Source organism: Mustela erminea, chromosome 1, assembly GCF_009829155.1.
Source record: "Mustela erminea isolate mMusErm1 chromosome 1, mMusErm1.Pri, whole genome shotgun sequence".
NCBI classification, from domain to species: domain Eukaryota; kingdom Metazoa; phylum Chordata; class Mammalia; order Carnivora; family Mustelidae; genus Mustela; species Mustela erminea.
In genome coordinates, this window is record NC_045614.1 from 20,144,783 (window position 1) to 20,163,352 (window position 18,570).

General features: G+C 57.9%; 1 protein-coding gene across 8 annotated transcripts in view; it reads right to left on the minus strand.

Moving 5' to 3' along the window:
• Positions 1-18,312, minus strand: part of CACNA2D2 (calcium voltage-gated channel auxiliary subunit alpha2delta 2) — a 138,667-nt gene extending 120,355 nt beyond the window's left edge. For 6 of the 8 annotated variants that reach the window (XM_032320607.1, XM_032320590.1, XM_032320599.1 and 3 more), the window contains exon 1: positions 17,862-18,311. In XM_032320607.1, the coding sequence (XP_032176498.1) occupies positions 17,862-18,076 (215 nt within the window). In that variant the 5' untranslated portion in view covers positions 18,077-18,311. Of the gene's footprint in view, positions 1-17,861 lie in introns of all 8 variants that reach the window. The other 2 variants (XM_032320555.1, XM_032320546.1) reach the window with 1 other exon arrangement.
• Between the last annotated feature and the right edge of the window lie 258 nt (positions 18,313-18,570).

Consider the following 18,570-nt stretch of genomic DNA (forward strand, 5'->3'; position numbering starts at 1 on the left):
GAAATCCACTTCCTCACCCCACTTTAAGTTGCGCTCCCCCCATCCCCTACCCCAGCAACAGGATCCCCACATGCCCCCTGGGGTTACTGTTTTAGCTAGCATTCCACCAGACCTCCTCTCTTTTGTCTCCTGCCCTCTTAGAGAGAGGCACCTCCTGCTCTTTGGCCTGGAAGAAAGGGCCAGTTGCTGAGTGGCAGTGGCCCCCAGAGTCGGAGTGACCTCCCCACCATCCTGCCCTAGCTGGCGTGAGGCCCGCCCAGGAGCAGGCAGGTGGGCTGGGCAGCGGATGACTGCAGAGGGGCTGGAAGTGCAGAGGCTGCCCCAGGGATGGCCCAGGAGGCCCTCCCTTTCCCTGGCTCCTCTCCCTATGAATTATTAAAGTTCATTTATGATGGGCCTGCCCAGGACTGGGCCTGTGGCTTCTGTGCATAATTCATGACTCTCCCAGAAGGGCTGGATGCTGGAGCAGCCAATTTTTCCAGGAAGCAAGAAGAAAGTGCAGAGAAGAAGTAAGCCAGACCTGGGCTGTCTTCCGTGTAGCTCCATCTCCCTGTGCCATCTGGGGGGGCCCAGCACCTCCACCCACCCTGCCCCATGCTGCCTTCTTCTGCACACTTGAATTCTGGTTCCTGGGGCCTGAGTCCATGGCTTTGTGCAGGCTCACCCACTCCTGTCTCTGTGCCTCAGTTTCTCAACTATGGACAGATGGAGTTGTGGTGTTCAGACTGCTGTGGCAGCGGGATCAACCACCTTGGTTCCCCTGGGGGGACAGCATCATGGGTCTCCGAAAGGTACCAACACCCAGATATCATCATTTGTGCATTTCCCCACAGACTAGAGCTGGGACGAAGCAAGGAGCAAGAGGAGTTCATGAACCAGCTGAGGCCTCCCCAGAACAAAGCAAAGGGTCCAGGCCAAGGACACGGGGTATCTGCCAGCCACTCTGTCCAGGATCCGCCGTCTGCTCCCCAGGCCAGGAGCCACCTGCCCTAGTTACTGGTACAGATCATGGCCATTTTTGGGTTGTAGCACCTGCTTCTCATCCCAGGAAATCGGGCACAATGGGAAGGTAACCCCTACCCAGGCCCATGTAGCAAATGGGTAAACTGAGGTTTAGGAGATGGGTATATTGACACAGTCCCCGTGCCGAGCCCTGTGCTCTGGTGGGGGAGCCATGCCCAAGCCTCGTCTCGGGAAGTGCACAGAAGGGCTGAGGCACCGGTAGAGGTCACCAGGTGAGTCACGGAGGGATCCAGGAGCCCCAACCGCTGGTCCCCGCCCTACAGCAATAGCTGCAGCCTGACTAGAGGCGGCAAAGGAGGCTCTTTCCATGTGTCACCGACTACTTCAGTCTGATTCTGTGATTCACATGTCCCTATCTCCCCTCCTGCACATCCTCCCCGCCCCCCAGCATGAGTCAAATCCTCGCTGAGCCACAAATAGCCGTCCTCTGTGTGCATCCTCGACATGGCCTCCTGCCTTGAGGAAAACAGAGAGCCCCCCCTACTCGGGGTCCTCAGTTCCTCCTCAGGGCAGAGATCTCCCCCATAGAAGCTGGCAGGCCCCCGGAGCACACCCAGGTACAGAGAAGAGGTGGAGCAAATACCAGAACCCAACCTATCAGGGCCAGCTTTGTTCTCTGGCCTTGACACACCTCTACCAAGTGACCTCCACCAGGAAGTCTTCCTGGGTTTCCCCTACCTCCTTTCAAATCCATAGCCCTTACCCTACCTTATGGACCCTTGCCTTAATTTGGTACTATAGCCTGGTCCCATCACCAAGTTCCCTAGAACTTAGCTTACGGTCTGGCAAAGAAGAGTCTTCTGGAAGTGCCTACGGATAGATTTAATTAAACATCTCCCCCTCACCAGATTGGCCCTTACCCCGTTCACCTACCTTAGCAGTGGGAAAAAGGCTGCAGAGCAGGGCTGGGAAAAGGCTTCCAACTTCCACAGGTGGCAGAGCACCAAGGAAAGGACCAAGGACCAAGGATGCTGGGTGCTCTGTGTGCAATTCCTGTGTGATGACGTCACACAGCACCCTTGGCTAGGTGAGGACCAATCCAGGCCTGTTTCATGGATGAGGACTCTGAAGCTCAGTGGGTGAAGTAACACACCCAAGGCCACAAAGCCAGTCTGTGCTGAACCAGAATTTGAACCCAGCAAAGTATGGGCTCAGAGCCCAGGTCCTGTCTTAGTCTAGAGCCTCCCTAATTCCAAGGTAGATGCCAATGGCCAAGATCTAAAGTAGGAAATAGGGTGAGGATAAGGGCCAGCCCCCATTTATGACTGTTTTCAGCTCTGAGAAGGGGCCCGTCCTTACATCCGGGTCCCTGCTGCCTCCCCAAGCAAGCCAGAGCTGGGTGTAATTGGGAAGTTCTTCCTTATACCCCACCAGAGCTGCCCTACTGCAGGCATGTTGTCTCGGCAGTGAGGAGCCCAAGTCACTCCCCGCGCCAAATCCCACCTTGGGAAGCCTGGACTAAGTTGGGGGGGGGGGGATGCCCACCTCCTCTGGGATTTGCTTCTCACTGGTGCCTGGCTTCTCAGAGCCTCCAAGCTTCATGTAAATCAAATGGGAGTGCTCAACCCGCCTTGACACGCTTTGGGCTGGTTACTCTCAGGTGCTCTGTGGTGAATCTTTTAGCAATGCAAATCCTCTCAGTGGGCTGTGCTGTGGGGGATCCAAGGCCTGACTCCCACAAGGAGGGGGATTCACGGGCCAGCTCAGCAGCAGCGCCTCCTTCCAAAGGAGCCCTAGTGAGGCAGCCAGGTCGAGAGGAGCCACTCCGCCTGGTGAGCCTGAATTGTCATTGGGGCTGGCCTGGGGAGAACAAAGCCCGCAGGGCTTGTCCCGGATAACAAAACTGGGCAGATGTCTCCCACCTTCTGCAAATTCCCCACTGGCTTGCTCACTATTCGTTCGTTAGTTCATTCATTCATTCATTCATTCACATGATTACTAGGCCAGACTGCAGGCGGGGCACCAGGAAGAGATACAATGGTGGTCAGGGCAGGTGCTAGCCGGCTCTCCAGAGCTTGGAATTCAGGCAGAACAGATGCCTGCTCTGATTCAGACCCGATGAGCAAAGAGAAGGGGGTCTAGTGAGCCTTGAGGGGTGGCATGCAGGCCAAGGGGCCTGACCCACCCTCAGGGGCTGGCCAGGTGAAGGGAGTGCTGCAGAGCTGGCCAGCGCTCCAGACAGAGCGGGCAGCACATGCCAGGCCCAGCAGCAAGGCGAGCCCGGCCCACGGTGATGTGCTGTGAACACGCAGACCCACCATGGGCATCACGGCAGGCTGCTCTTCCACAGGGAGTTCCACAGAACTCCAACCTCAAGTACACGGGGGAGCACAGCAACGTGCTGAAGGGGGCAGGGTGGTGGGCTCCCAACAGCGGGGAGGTGAGCAGAGCAGGCCCTTGTGTCCCCCTTGTGCTGACTTGCAGGCCACCCCTGCCAGGGTATCTGCCCCATGTTTCACAGGCACCCAGGGCCAGTCTGTGAGAAAGGGGCGGGTTGCCTCTCCCCACTTCTCGGATGAAAAAAGCAGGGCTCAGAGTGGCTGCCGGTCAACTGTGTAAATTTTGTTTCACACAAGGTTACCTACTACTTGCCCTGCAGTGGGGGTTGCTGAACGCTCAGCCCCAACCCTCTGTGAGCACTCCCTCTGGGAAAGGTGGGTTCTGGGCTGCATGGGTGCAGAAGCACCCAGGGAAGGCCCTCTGGACAGGGGAGAAAGGGGGACAGACTGGTGGGGAAGTGCTTAGTCTCCCAGGAACAAATTCCATTTACTCATTCACTCAGGACTACCCGGTCGCCATTACAACCGGGACATGGTGCAGGGCCTCCTGCCCTGGGCCTTCCACCACTGCCCCATGCTTTGTACTTTGTGACCTCGACCCCCGCCCCCCGATCCCCCCTGAGCCTCAGCCCATTGCACATCAGAGGTTGGTGACAGTATTACTGTCTGCATGGGCCAGATGGGGCTCCAGCAGTAAAATCCTCTTGCTGTCACTCCCGCCAGAGGTGCCCGCAAGTGCAAAGCGTTCACAATTTTCCTGATATTTCTGACACAGATGTTATTATTAAAACACCCTCTCTTGAGTCCAGGGCCAGGCACATAGCTGGTGCTCAAAATGTGTTGGCTACAAGACCAGAGGCTCCAACCTCACACTACAAAATATAGGAAATATGGTCCCATTTTAAAGATTAGGAAACTGAGGCACAATCTGACTCAAACAAGGCCATGTATGGGACTCTGTTTATGACCCACAGCTCCTCCCCTCCTCAATCTCCATGCCCTGGACCAGGTTTTCTAGAAGGCAGCAGGCAGGCACAGCAAGTCCAGCAGAGCCCATGGCTCTGGGTCCCTCTGGAAGCCCCAGGGAGTCCCCACCCTCCTCCATGTTTGAGTAACGGCCTCCATACGCCACCAATCTGGAAATCACCTGTGAAATTTATTTCCCCCAGCGCAGGCTCGGGAACCATGTAAATCACCCCGCTTAACAGCCTCTGGGATTGTTCCCTGCCACCCCTCACCAGCTGCTCTGTGCCAGGGCCCCGGTCATGAGCTGTGCATAGCCTATGGTGTCCTGGGTGTTACGCGGCACCATCCAGGGGCGCAGCAGGAATGTGCCAGCAGGCGGGGATGAAGCCCATCTGAAACTTTGGACACTGGGTCCGAAGGGGCAAGCTCCCCCACCCCCCTTCCCCACCCACACCCCTTGTCCTTGTCCTTGTCCCCCGATCAGTAGCCTTGTCTCGGAGGAAAGTGGGTCTGAGTGGTTTCCCCAGGCCTCTAGAGCCCTGACTGGGGGGCCCAGGGCCATGGGAATGGCAGGGACCCCAAGAAGGCCTGTCAGGACCCCATCTAGAGGACAAGCCCTGCGCCCCCTCCCTCCTCCACTACCAGAGTCAGTGTCTCTTGGATTATCTTTTGAATGCCTCTTGGAGCACCAGCCAGGCATAGTTATTATTTATTCAGCCTTTCTTCCATTTCTTCTTTCCAGGCAGTCTCCCCCACAGAAGGTGAGCTCCCAGAGAGCAGGCTCGGCACACAGCTGAGAAGAAAGGGGTGGTCAGGAGCCACGAGGCGGGTCCTGGGACATGCGCAGGCTGTGGCACGGTCAGCGGGGAAGATGGGGTGAGAGCAAGTGTCAGCAGAGGCGCAGTCAGGCCGGTTGAGGGGGCCTGGTTGATCTCCCTAGGACAGGCCACAGACTCTGGCCACTGGCCACGTGCACAGGCATCTGGGAACAGCTGGCTTCCACAGGGACCACAACCAGGAGACTCCCCAGAACCAGTATGTCAGCCCCCACCTCCCCTGCCTTGAAGCCTCAGCCCCCCTTGCTAGACGGGGACAAAGGGGCGGTCCTGTGTTTATTTTCCTAATTCCACGCTTCTCTACTTTCACTCACCTGGGTGGCTCTGGAAGATATTGATCCCTAGGCCTTGCCCCAACCCAATTAAATAACATAGTCTCATGGCCCCCTCTCCCCTAAGAGGAGACCTTGGAGTCAGCCCCTGGGCTGGGGCAATACCTTGTTAAAGCCACAGGAGAGTGTGTGGAATGGCCTTTGCCTTATGCCACCAGCAAAGCCAGGCCCATATGGTGGCCCCGTCCCAGACCATGTAAAAGTTACTCCTGCTTCCAAAGACAACCAGCTCGGCCTTCAGACACCTGTGCAGACTCTGTTCAGTGAACATTTATTGAGCACTTGGTATGTGTGAGACTGGAGCTCCAGCCAAGGACAGGTGGCCCCTGCTGTTGTCTCTCCCAGGCCCACAGCCTTGAAGGGCAGGCAGCAAGGTCTACAGCAAGACAAGAATGAGGGAGCCTTCGGGCAGCCCAGGAAGCCTCTAACCTACGTGGAGAAGTCAGGGGAGGCTTCAGGAAACAGTGACCCAGTCAGTCACTCCGGGACACGCAGAGGTCAGCTGGACCACAGGCAGATCCTTCCTGGAGCTGGCAAGGCCCTTTGCAACCACTCCCTGTCTTAGTCTGCACTTAATGCTTAGTAGGTGCTTGTTAAGCCCCTGAGGAAAACGATGAGCACTGTCCTCATGGGTACCAAGGGCAGAGATCCACTCCTGGGCCCATCAGAAGCAGCCCCTTGTCTGTGGGCCATAGCACCAGCTTACAGGGTAAGACAGAGATGAGAGCTACACAGATGGAGTAGCAGGAGAGCATCGTCCTCAGCTGAAGAAGGACCCAACACTCTGGAGGGTCCTGGGAATAATGAGGATACTGAGGCTCAGAGGAGGAGGGCAGGTGGCTTACCCAGATTCCCACAGTGAGCTGGACACAGGCCAAGGCTACGGTGGGGTAGGACACTAGCGGAGGGAGGAAGGGCAAGGGGAGGCCCAGTCCCTACACCACAAGTCCCTGAGATTTCGGGGGACCGAAGCAGCCAAGGTCTGGTTTAAATATTTGACCTTGCTGCCTGTCTGCCTCCCTCCCTCTGAGTCTCCCACGGGTAAATCTAGGCATCGCTAGGGGTGGGGGTGGGGGTGGGGGTGTGGAGCTGGTTGGAAGATGGCGGGTGAGGGGTGGAGTGGTGGGAGAATGGGGAGTGAATCTAGACTTCCCTGCCCCCCCACTCTGTGTATGCACCGGTGGCCACAGGACCCTCAGCTTCCACCAGCTAAGGGGAGAAGGCCTCAGAAGGAGACTCCGATCAGAGAAGGCCTGTCTTGGTCTGGAGGACTCATAGCTGTGCCAGTAAAGTCCGGCTCCAGAGAGCCCCATCCCTCATGTGACAGGTGAGGAGCAGCAGCCAGATGGGCACCCGACGTAGAGGCAAGACAGAGCTCAGGGCTTCTCCTAAGACCTGTGCCCTTGGTTGACTAACCACTGGACATTGTGGCCAGCCTGGACCCACGATCGGTGCAGAGAACAGAGGTCAGAGAATAACAGGAAGGGCCAGGGGCAAGGTCATGAGAATGCGGCCTCGATGGAGCATGGATCTTGTCACATCTATCAGAGGAGCCAACCAATGACACGCCAGTGCTCTCTGTAGTAAGCAGACACACAAGTACACCCACACCGCAGCTGCCCCCACCCAAGACGAGAACCAAGTCTCACAGGCAGCTCCCAGCCAAGTTCAGGCCCTCCCCTTGGCTATGTCCATGGGTCACTTCCTCAGCTCTGCAGCAGTAGCACATGGCCGCTGTCTGCATCTTCTCAGTTCGCTCACCAGCTTCAAGGACCCAGGGGGTGCCCCAGCACCCTGTGAAACCGTGCTCTAAGAAACTCAGCCTGATAAAAGAGGCAGTGCTTAAGGAGGAACAGCTGTGATGGAAGGGCACAGGAGTGTGGGAGCACCTCGAGGGTCCTGTGGTCAGGGGACTGCCTGGAGGAGGTGGGCTGTAGAAGGGCCACATGAGGCTGTGGCTGGGTGCTCAGACCTGAGTACTGGGGTATGAATCCTGCTTCCACCACTATCTGGGTGATTTCAGCATCACTCAGCCCTGCTGAACCTCAATTCTTCCTGTCCGTGAAATGGGAATAAAAATGGACTGATCTCACTCTATAGGATATATGAAATACATCACCCAGGGCCCAGCTCATAGTGATGTAGTTAAATGATGTATTTAAAATAACCAAGTCCCTAACAAATGCTTCCTTTAGCATGGATACCCTCCTCCTTCCCTTCCCCTCCCACCTTCTTCCTCACCCCTACTCCATGTTCAGCCCTCTGGCCTCACCCTGCAGCAAAAATTGCCTTCCTATTCTCTATCACTCTCTGCTTCTTGCTAACAAAACCCAAGTCTATAAGAATCTCTCCTGTCTTCAGCCTCAAGGTGACCCTATCCTTTGCTCAAGGGTAAATCCTGGTTAGCCAGAGCCAATCACAATGCACTTTCCCTATCACCAGTGATTGGTTGACAGTGGACATGTGACCCACTGCTAACCAATAAGGTATGAGGGGAAGTTGGCTAGGGGCTTCTGAGCCAGGTTTCCCAGCCCCTTAAGAGGAACCCAGTATCCCCTTTACTCCTGTTGTCTGGTACCTGTGATGCGCGGAGCTATGGCAGCCATCATGTTGCCATGAGGGGAGTCAGCCAAGAACAGACAGCCCCACTAAAAGTGAGGCCAGACAGGCAGAGTGCAGGTGTGGACTTGGTCCTCAATGACAGCTTCCACTCACCCACCTCTGGGCTCCTGTCAGAGGATAAAGGGACTAACCATGATGAAAAAATCTTCATGCTGTGCTTGTCATGGTATATGCAAAAACTGCCTATTTTCCTTGCAGCCAAATATATTCTTCAGACTCGCCTTTTGTAGGGGTAGTTGTCAGCTCAATGCCTACTCCTGGAAGCCCCTATGCACTGGGGCATAGGGTTGTCTGAAAGGCCCACAGGGGTAGGGAGCCAGAGGAGGCCATTGGTCAGAAGGCTCTTTGCCTTGGAACTTGGGCTAAGCAGGCCGGCCTGATAGAGGGATAGGATGCGCAAAGGCCAAAAGGTACAAAGGCCAGTGCTCCTACTAGGACCTGCAAGTGGCTGGGCCTGGCTAGAGCCTGGAGGGTCACAGGGCTAGTGGCCAGAGCCCGGAGCCAGCCCAGGCAGGGCCTCCAGTTCTAGCCTGGGAGGTGGGGCTGTGCCCATGGTAGGCTTCCGGGGTGCAAGGTCATCGCTACCCCTCAGCAGGAGACACTGCAGCGTGCCTGGGGGTCCAGGGAAAGAAGGGAAGACTTCAGGTTCTTTCCAAATCCACCCTCACCTCAGCTCACAGGGGTAAACAAGCAATGTCCGTCTGTGACAACCTCAGCACCGAAGCCTGTTTCGTCAGCTTCTTTCTCTTTTCTAATAAATGAAGCTCTGGGCAGGGCTGAGGTGGGTTGTTTTGTTGTTTGTTGGAACTGGTAGCGGCACCAGGCCTGACCTTTAAGGCTTCAAACGCAGCATTTTAGGCGGCGCCGGCGGGCAAAGAACACGGGGCTACAGAGAGAAGTTATCACTGCTAAAATGCCACGTCAGGCTGGAAGCTCAGAGTCGAGCAGCAGCCTCTACCCATCGTAGGAATACATCAGGCCGTTTTTGCCCACCTGGGGACAAAGCGGTCCCTTCTGAGGGTACCCTGGAAGCCTTGCTGACTCTAAACCGGCAGGGAGGCCCCAACGTCTGTCCCAGAGGGAGACCAGGAGCCGGGGCCTCCAGCCACCCAGGCACCTTGCTCTAAAGGACTTGCCAAAGGAGGCCTCAAATTGCTCCCGCATCCCATGTCAGGGGTTTTATTTTCTTATTTTTTGGACAGGGAGGGAGAGAACCGGGGGTAAGAGGGCAGAGGAAGATAAAGAATATTACGCAGTCTCCACGTCCAGTGTGGAGCCTGACTCAGGGCTCCATCTCATGGCCTTGAGACCATGACCTGAGCCAAAATTGAGAGCTGAATGCTTGGGGTGCCTGGGATAGAGCCCCGCATGGGGCTCCCTGATCAGCAGGAAGCCTGCTTCTCCCTCTCCCACTCCCCCTGCTTGTGTTCCCTCTCTCATTGTCTCTCTGTCAAAGAAATAAATAAAATCTTAAAAAAAAAAAAAAAAAAAGAATTGGATGCTTAACTGACTGAGCCACCTGGGCGCCCCTCCAGGGACGTTTTTATTACAAGAACCAGTTGCATGTCATAGTGCAAGGACAGCTAAGCTGGGGTCATTCTTTGAGCCACCTATATTGAGCACTGGGGACGGGGCCCTGTCCTCCAGAAGGCATGTGGGGCCTGAGGGCTCCTCTCTGCCACCTCAGACATCAGTTTCCTTGTCTTACAATGGCAGTATCTGGGTCCCCAGGGGCTTCTGTGGTTGGGATACGTCCTTGCCAAGATAGGCAACCATGCAAGGCCCATACCGCCCAAGGAGATGGTCCCACCCAGGCACCCTGCCCCCAGGAACCCTCACTGGTCTTGTAGCCTCCAGGGCCCTTCTCAGCCACCTCTGCTCTTTGCAGAAGCCCCCTCCCAAAATGTGGAGGACATTAGGCCACCCCAGCACGGATAACGCACGGGCCCTGAGAATGCCAGGAGAACAAAACTTACAGTTCTCAGCTGCCACACCCCACCAGATCAGGGCCAGAGCTCAGCTGGGTGCACAACAGCCCTGAGGGCTGGCACCCAGACTGTGTGTTTATGAAGACCCAGTAGACAAAAATTCATCCTTGAAAGGAAGAGACTTCGTGGGAGGTGCCCTAAATAGAGGACTGTGTGGGGATCATCAAGCTCTTGTACCCCAAATCGTGCCTGTAACTGATTGCACAAATATCTTCCTTGGGGGGAGGGAGAAGCCCAAACCTACAGCACATGCTCCAAGGGATGCCAGTCCCCCTCCCTTGGTGTGCAAATGAGAAGCACCCACTCTAAGAGGGGGAAAAATGCCAGGTCATGCAGCAAGGGTTTCCATTCTCCCTGCACCCTGAACTCCATGCTCACCCCCTCAGATTCCCAAGGGAAGGGCTGTTTGCAAAGATGCTTCACTTTATAAAAGGCTCACCAAACTTCTCTGAGTCCCAAGTCCTCCAGTGTATCTAAATATCATTCAATTTGCAAAAATTTGAATTACAAGGATGCAGCCTGTATGTTTCCTTCACAGACTGTCATCGAGCCAGTTGGTAGATGATCAAACTTTCCAGATCAGCCTTAACTCGGGCTGTTTCTGACATAAAAGTTTGCAAAACACTGGTCCTAACAATCCAGCTTCTTTAGTCCCCACTGCCAGCGTTTGCCCAGCTGAGCTCTGGCATTAACTTCAAAGGCAGGTGCAGGAGGTGGGCACCAAGAGCACATTCTGGGGACAGAGAGATAAACCCCACAGTTGCCTGCACACACGGATGTGCATGCATACACAAGGCCACACCCACATCCGCACTCATGGGCACATGCACCTACCCCTATGTGTATGTGTGAGCACGTGCACACACACCCCCACACGCATGTGCACAAATAATACACAAGCAGGCGCACACAGGGGCACACGTGCACACCCCCCCACACAAGCTCATCTTCGTATGCACATGGACATTCACACAAGTGTACATTCACATGAACACAGCTAACACATTAGCACACAAAACACACACACACACACACACGAACACACTCAGATACTTCCACACACAGGCCAAGACAAGGGCCAAGCACAGGAGCAGAGATGTGGGAACCACAGTTGAGTCTTGGGTGCCAGTAGGGCCCAGCCATGCTGCGGCTGTTGTGGGTGATGGGAGAGGTGCCCGGCACTTGGAGTGCAGACCTGGCTGGACTAAGACCCCTCACAGACTGAGTCAGGATCCACATGCCCTTATCGGGCAGGGGCCAGGCCCATCCCTCAGGACCTTTCAAAGCCCAGCCCTGTGAGGCAGTACGCTCAAGGGAACCCTATTTTACAGAGGAGGCCCCAAGATCCAGAGAGGCTAAGGATGTTCCCAAGGTCACACAGCTGGTGAGAGGTGGGTGTGCTCTAAGCAGGGCCCTCATTCAGAAAGATGTGGCCAGCAGGGAAGGAAGGCATGGAGGTGGGAGCCAGGGACCCGCCGTCTACAGAGGGCGGGAAGAGAGGCAGAGGGGATGACTCCTCCCTCTTCTCACCACTCTCTTCCCCTTCCTTTAACAGAGTCATTGCCAAGGTGGGAAGAGTTCGTTAATGATCAGCAGGAAAGACTTCCCTTGCCCTCCCTCTCTGCTAAACAATTAGGTTGATTAGAGCTCAAAGTGGGTCAGTCTGAGAAGCAGTGTCAAGACACCCAAAGTGTGGCCTGGGGTCAGTAGGGGAGGCACAGGCTCTTCACACTGGAGGAGGTGGGGTCTAGCTGGGCTGGGGGTCAGGCCTCACTCTGTGGTTAAAGTGCTGGGAAGAGGAACGGGATGACCCTGAACCCATCTTCTCAGGCTACTGGAATGTCAGAGTCAGAAGAACCTGGAAGAGAGGAAACTGAGGCCCAGGGGGAGGAGGGGCCTTGTCCAAGGTCACTACTCTGCCAGCTACCCCGCTGACAGGATTGGGCTGGAACTGCCTTTGACAGAGGGCCCCCAGGACCAGGCTAACCCAAGGCAAGGCCCCTCAGGTCCTCCATGGGAAGAGTCCCCTCACCTAAGCCCCGCTAGACAGGGTCTCCTGGTCTGTGGGGTCCCATCCCCCACAAGCTTAGGCACCAGCGCCAGCAGTGGCCAGAAGCCATTGTGGACAGGACCAGCCCCAGAAGGAGGGGGCCCAGCTCAGATGGGAGAAGGACTAGGTGGCCTGTGAGCAGGATCAGGCCCAGGGACAACAAACCTATGGCAGGGCATTACTAGATGGAGCCAAGCCCCCAGGTCATGCCTGCAGAAAGTCGGGCTCAGACTGTGTGGGCCTGAATGACAGCATCCTTGACTCCCATAGGGTAGCTCTAGAAGATCCCTATGGGGAATGTGTAAGCCCCCCAGGGGCATCCCAATCCATTGGTGGTCACCTGCACTGCCAACTCCCCCCCCAACCTTAGCCACAGGCAGCTCAAAAGGCTCTTCAGGTTACACAGGACAAGAGAGGAAGGGAAAAGAAAAAAAGCAAAAACCACACATACACCTCCCTCTGGGAATACGAATATTGATTCTGTAGCTTCTTGTTTAGACAGTAGGCACCAGAGGAGGAAAAAAAAAAAAAAACAAACCCACCCTGACATGAACAGAAGCTCCCTAGCTGGCTGGAGGGATTGCAGCCAGCAGTGGAAAGCCCCCCGCCACCCCCCCCCCCCGCTTTCATGGTACCCCAGACCCTGGTGCTCCACCCCCACCCCCACCCCCGCCTGAGGCCCGAGCTCACTCACTTCAAGGCATAGGTCACTAGCTCCTGAGGCAGATCTTGAATCTAGAAGCCCGCAAGGACAGCAGCAGCGCTGGGGGTACGGGAAGGAGAAAGAGACCAGTCCCCACCCCCCAGACAACACTACCTGCCAGATAGGCCTATGTCACAGGCCTACCTACCTTGACTCCCAAACCTCCAGCTGGCCCTGGCATAGTACCCTAGCCCCCCAGGCCACACCTGTCCTTACAGCAGGGACACCTTACTAAGGTCTCTGCGGTCTGAGTCCTCTGAAGTCCCCTTGAGGCCAATGAAACTGCCAAGGGACTGGAGGATCCAGACTCAGGTTTCCACTAACCACCCCCACGCCCTTTCTCTCTGGAATCATACTGGAATCTGGAGGGGGAGATGGCACCTTGGTATCTTGAGACGGGAGTCCCTCCTGCCCACCCCTCCACGCCAGGCAGGCCTGGTCTATGACTCAAAGCCTTGGAGAAGAGGAAAACCTGAGTCGGCGGCCCCAGGATCACCTGTGTATGAGTGGAAAGGCGTGGACGTGGGCTGGCAGGGCAGCCGTGGCACGAGGAAGAAGGCCCCCTCCAGGTTGCCTGAGACCCAGGAGAACAGAGGGACAGTGCAGGAAAGGTTACAGCTGGAAGACCTAGGCGTGCCTCACAGGTCTTAGGCCTCTTCATTTTCCTCCAAAGCCCCAGGTTTTGGGTCCCCACCCCCAACCTCCTGGGCCCGCTGCCTGGATGTGCCCAAGCTCCTGGCAGGGATGCTAAGCATCGAACAGGTTAGTCCTCTTCCAGGCCTGCCTCTGGAAGTTGTGGGACTTTGGGCAGGACCTTCGTCTTTCCGAGTCTCAGCGTCCTCATTTGTGGGATGGGCATGAGCACAGGTTCTGAGGTCAAGGCGGTGATGTGGGTAAGGGCCTGGCCTGAGCTCACTGAGGGGAGGCCCACCATTAACCTGGTGATGTTCCCCACTACAGTCAAGCCGGGCTTCAGGGAGTGATGGAGGGCGGTGGCCCAGTGTCTGTCCTCTAGGAGCCAATATACCACGTGGGTGGGTACAGTCTGAGCTAAGGGCACAACCCAGTGGTCTCCAGAAGGTGTGGGTGTCAGACCTTGAAAGAGGTATTTAAACCCCTGAGGAAAGCATGCAGTGATGAGGGGACAGCAGCAGCAAAGTGGAGACAGGAAGGCGCTCGGTCCACAGCAGCAGGGTAGAAAGACTGGTGGGTCGGGGCCTGCCAGGCTGCAGCCTTAGGGCCAGCTGCTAATGTTTAGAGGATACATTCCCCTCGCAGGAATTCTCACCCCCAGACTCTTGAGCAGATTCTATCATCTCAGTTGGGGAAACTGAAGCAAGGTCACCCCAACAAGGGGGTCAGCTCTGGAGGCCATTGCTTGAGCCTTGCTGGGCCTACACGCCTGACACGCGGCATGTGCGCAAGCTGCCTTCTCCCAGGAGCCTGCAGGGTCCGCCCATCCACATCTGAGGTGCCGTGTGCTGCCCACCTGCACACTGGCAGGAGGGAAAAGGAGGCCCTGAGAGTAGAAGAGCTCACTCCACTTGCGAGTCAGTCTCTCCTTGGGGACCGTAGTGTGACTGAGACTCTAGTGTGAGACTCACCCACAGATTATGAGGGGACTCATCTTAAAACATTTCCCCTACCTTCTCAGGGGCTCTTCTGACATAGCTGGCCCGGAGGAGGTGCCCAATATGGGTGGGGCCCAGGGGGGATGGCAGCCAAGGGTCTCCCCAGATGCTCCACACCGGGAAGGACGCGAGCACTTGGCAGCTCTGCATGCCAGGGGTGGCGGCAGCAGGCTATGAGGCCTCAGCCCCTCCCTCCTGCAAGAGCTGCGGCAGGTCACTGGGGAGATGGGGGGACCCAGATGTGTGATGTTGCCTCCCTCTAATAGGGAGAGTCACAGGGAGGTGAAGGCGCGGGCTCAGAGGCCCAGACAGACACACGTCACCCCCCATTAACCGTAGCTAGACTGACGCGTGCCCCGTCATGGGCACTCAGGAAAAGGAGCACGTACTCCAGCTGTCATTAATCTCCTGGGTGGGTTCAGGCCCCTCAGGCCGCTCTCTGGTCCCCACCGGGCCTGCCAGAGGAAGGGAGGTGCTGGCCGGCGCCATCATGGGGCAGAGTGGGGCTAAGAGGGTGCGGCCAGGCGCGCAGCTCAGCCAGGGCCCCACAGAGCGGGGATCAGAGAAAGCCAGGGACGCCAGAGAGCGGGACAGAGGTCCCACAAAAGGGTGGGCACAGAGCAATGAGAAGGCTGGGCAAGGAAGTGGAGAAGGAGTGGAGCTGAGGGACCCAAGAAGGGGGCTGGGGAGGGGCCAGAGGACAGACGGGAGAAAGACGCAGGGAGAGGCAAAGCAGTTGCCCTCAGCGGGCAGCGGGGGCCATTCACCATTCATGGCCACGGCTGGAGGGAGTGGAATTGGAAACGGTGAGGCAGGTGAAAGGGACAGTGTGCTCTGACTCCTTCTCCCCCAACTTCACCCCCAAACACACGAGGGCACACGTGCACACATATGTCCTCGCTCCTGTGGCCTCCTCCTTGTTTGAAACCCTGATCTCGGTTCAAGTGGGGTGAGGGAGTCCCCCCAACCTTCTGCAGCCAACACCAAAACCCTGTTCCCAATCCAACGGCAACTCCTCTGTCCTTGATCCAGCGGCTGCCTCGGTCCCTTCGCCTGATGGGCGGAGAGCCACGCTGCCCCAGCGATTACAGAAATAATGGCCACCGGACCTCAAACCCACGCTGGCTTAAAACCCAGGGGCTCGCAGAGCTGGGCCCTGTGGCCCTGCCAGACGTGGAGGAGGAAATGATTTTCCCACCTAGGGCCCTCTCCACAGAGCGGTCATCACCCCAGTGCCGAGACGCTGAGGCTCAGAAAGCCACCTGTATCAACGTCTCGTCCTAGCCTGGCCGCTGACCCAGGAGAGTTCCGGGAGGCTGTCCACCCGCAAGGCAGCCCCACGGCAGCTGCCTCAGCCTTTCATGTGAGTTCAACAAAAGCCCCCGCTCCAGCCAGCCACGGTCATGTGGGGGCCCTCACTCGATTCCCTCCCCTTCCTCCTTCCAAGGATCAATGGGCATCCGCATCTGCGGGACCAGGGCAGCTGAAGGGCGCTGGCTGTCACGGTAAACCCAGTGTGTCGTCGTCACATTAGTCACTTCCCTCCGGACCCTCAGAGCGCACAACCCCCACCCCACCCCCGCTCTCATTCTCTAATTACGGTCTGCGAGACATGTCCCAAACCCTCAAATTAGCTCCAACTCTATCGACAAGAGAAGAGCGTCCAGCTGGAAATGTGCCGCTGCCATCACACCCGCCTCATCGTCTTCTTGCTGGGGACAGAGTGACAGGTGTCCACTCTGGTCAGGGTCTCACACTGTCCTTCCAATGGAGACCCATGCAGGCCCAATGGCCATCTGGCCCACTGCAGTTTGCAAGGAGAGGGGGGCGAGGGGAGAAGAGGTGAAAAGGCACATCTATTTAAACCTTCATTTGAGTAGCTATGAAATGGCTAGGGAAAAAATATTGTGGCTTGGCTTTGAGGAAAAAAGAACAACAAAAAAAATAATGCTTTTGCTCTTTTTAAACATCGTGGTTGAAGTCCATTTTCATCACAGCAAATGAAAGACAATAACGCACCCACGAGCCCTGAACTTCCATATGATTCTCCTCTCCCTGCACACCCCCCAACACACACACACACACACACACACACACACACATCCAGACGGTTGACAGAGGACACGTCCGTGCGGCACCTGTAATTTGCCAACTGATCACCCGCCTGAGCACAGCCAGGCTGTGTGAGGAAAGAAACAACGAGATGAAGAGACACTCAGAGCAGTGCCTTTCCCGAGTTTGTTTTTCCCTCATCTGGGAGAACCTAAAAGCTGGAGTCGGCGGGTTCTGAGGCAAAACCAGGGGCTCCTACCCTTGGGCAGAAATGGTCTAATGACGCAGAGTCAGCCTCCCCCTTCCCTGAGGCCAGAACCTTCCCCTTGGCCACTAGCAGCCCAGCTACTCATTTCCCAAACCCCAGGCCTGGCTACTGGTGAAGGGTTCCAGGGGCAGGTAGCTCCACAGACCTGGAGACAGACACAGATAGCAAGGTGGTCACCACGGCCCAAAGCCACAGTGGCGAGGGGAGTCTGGGCACTGACAGAAGTCTGGGGTAGGGTGCCCAGGGAAATAGCCGCTGTCCTAAAGACCACATGCACTGAATACCCACTCCGAGCCCCAGACACATCTGGCTAAGCTCACCGGAGGAGGATGCCCAAGTTTGCGCGTTCATTCGTGGGGAGGGAGAGGAGGCTCAAAAGGACCATGAAAACCAGCAGAAGCTGGCAGGGCCACCAGATGCCATTCCCTCGTTGGCAGCAGCAGCAAGAGGACGCAGGGGTCCTCCCTGCCATTCACTTTCTGCCTCCATCCCAGCACCTTCACCTCCCAGCTGGGCTCTCCAAGGGATCCTCCCCTCAGGAGTGAGGGGGCAAGAACAAGGGACACTGACCACCTCTGTGGTACTGGTCACAAGAAGGTGCTTGCCTCCTCTGCATCCAGTCCCTCCCGTCAAAGGAAAAGGCCAATGAAGACAGGTGTGGAGGTGTCCCCCACCTCTGGCTCAAAAGCGCCGGGTTCCCCCACTGGGGACGAAACGTGGGGCAGACGCGCGGCTCCAACTCTGCCGGGCAGGGGTCGCTGGCCGCCCCCTCACCCAACCTCAGGTCCCCCTCTCACCCGGACAGCGGCAGGGGAATCAGCTGGCAAACTCGGAGCCCCCCACCCCATCCCGAGGCTTGCAGATCTAGCTCTGCCCCGTTAGGGGGTGGGGGGGGGATAAGGGGCACGGCGGGGAAGTTTCGCGACGCAGCCAGAAGCCCTGGGACGCGGCTAGCCGCCCCCCTGGTCTTGGGGCCGCCGTCCCCGGGCGCAGCAGGCAGCCGGACCCAGCGCCCCCGCCCCGGCGCGGGGAGGGACCGGCGCGGGCCGGGCGGCGGAGGGGCGCGCAGGGCTCGTCCGGGGTCCCGCAGCCGGCAGGGGAGGCCACTTACGTGTGCTGCTGGGGGAAGCTGTAGGCAGAAGCACCGGGGGCGGCGAGCAGCGGTAGCAGCAGCAGCGGCGGCAACAGCAGCAACAGCGGGCGCGGGGGCCGGGACGGCGGGCGGCAGGCGCCGGGGCCGGGCTGGGGGCCGCGGCCGGGCCAGGGGAGCGCAGTCGGCGCCGGGCCGGGCCGAGAGGCGCCGCAGGTCCGAGCCGGCACCGCCATGTTTCCATTCAAGATGCGGCGCCGCGGGGAGAGGGGGGGGCGGCGGCGGCGGCGGCGGCGGGGTTGGGGGGGCGCGGGCGGCAATCCGGCCTCTCCGCCTCCTCCGCCTTCTTCGCGCTGGGCCTCCGGGGCTGCACGGGCCGCAGCGCCTCTGCGGGTTGCGCGCCGCGATCTCTCCGCCGCGCTGACTCGAAGCGCTCTGAGCGCCCGGCCCGGGACCGCCGCTCAAATAGCGGCCGCCGCCAACCTGCCGGCGCCGCCCTCCCCCGCCCTCCTTCCCCGGCCGGCCCGCCCCCGCGCGCCCCCGCCGCGGCCACGCGCCCGCCCGTGCCCGCGCGCCCCTCGTCCCCGCGCCGCCCCGAACCGGCCCTGCTGGCCCGCGCGGCTGAGCGGAGCCGGTGCGCGCGCGTCCTGCGCCCCAACCGTGGGCTGACCTCCCGGTGCGCGCCTCCATCTTCCAGCCTCGGACCCCCCTGCCCCTCTCTGCTGCACCC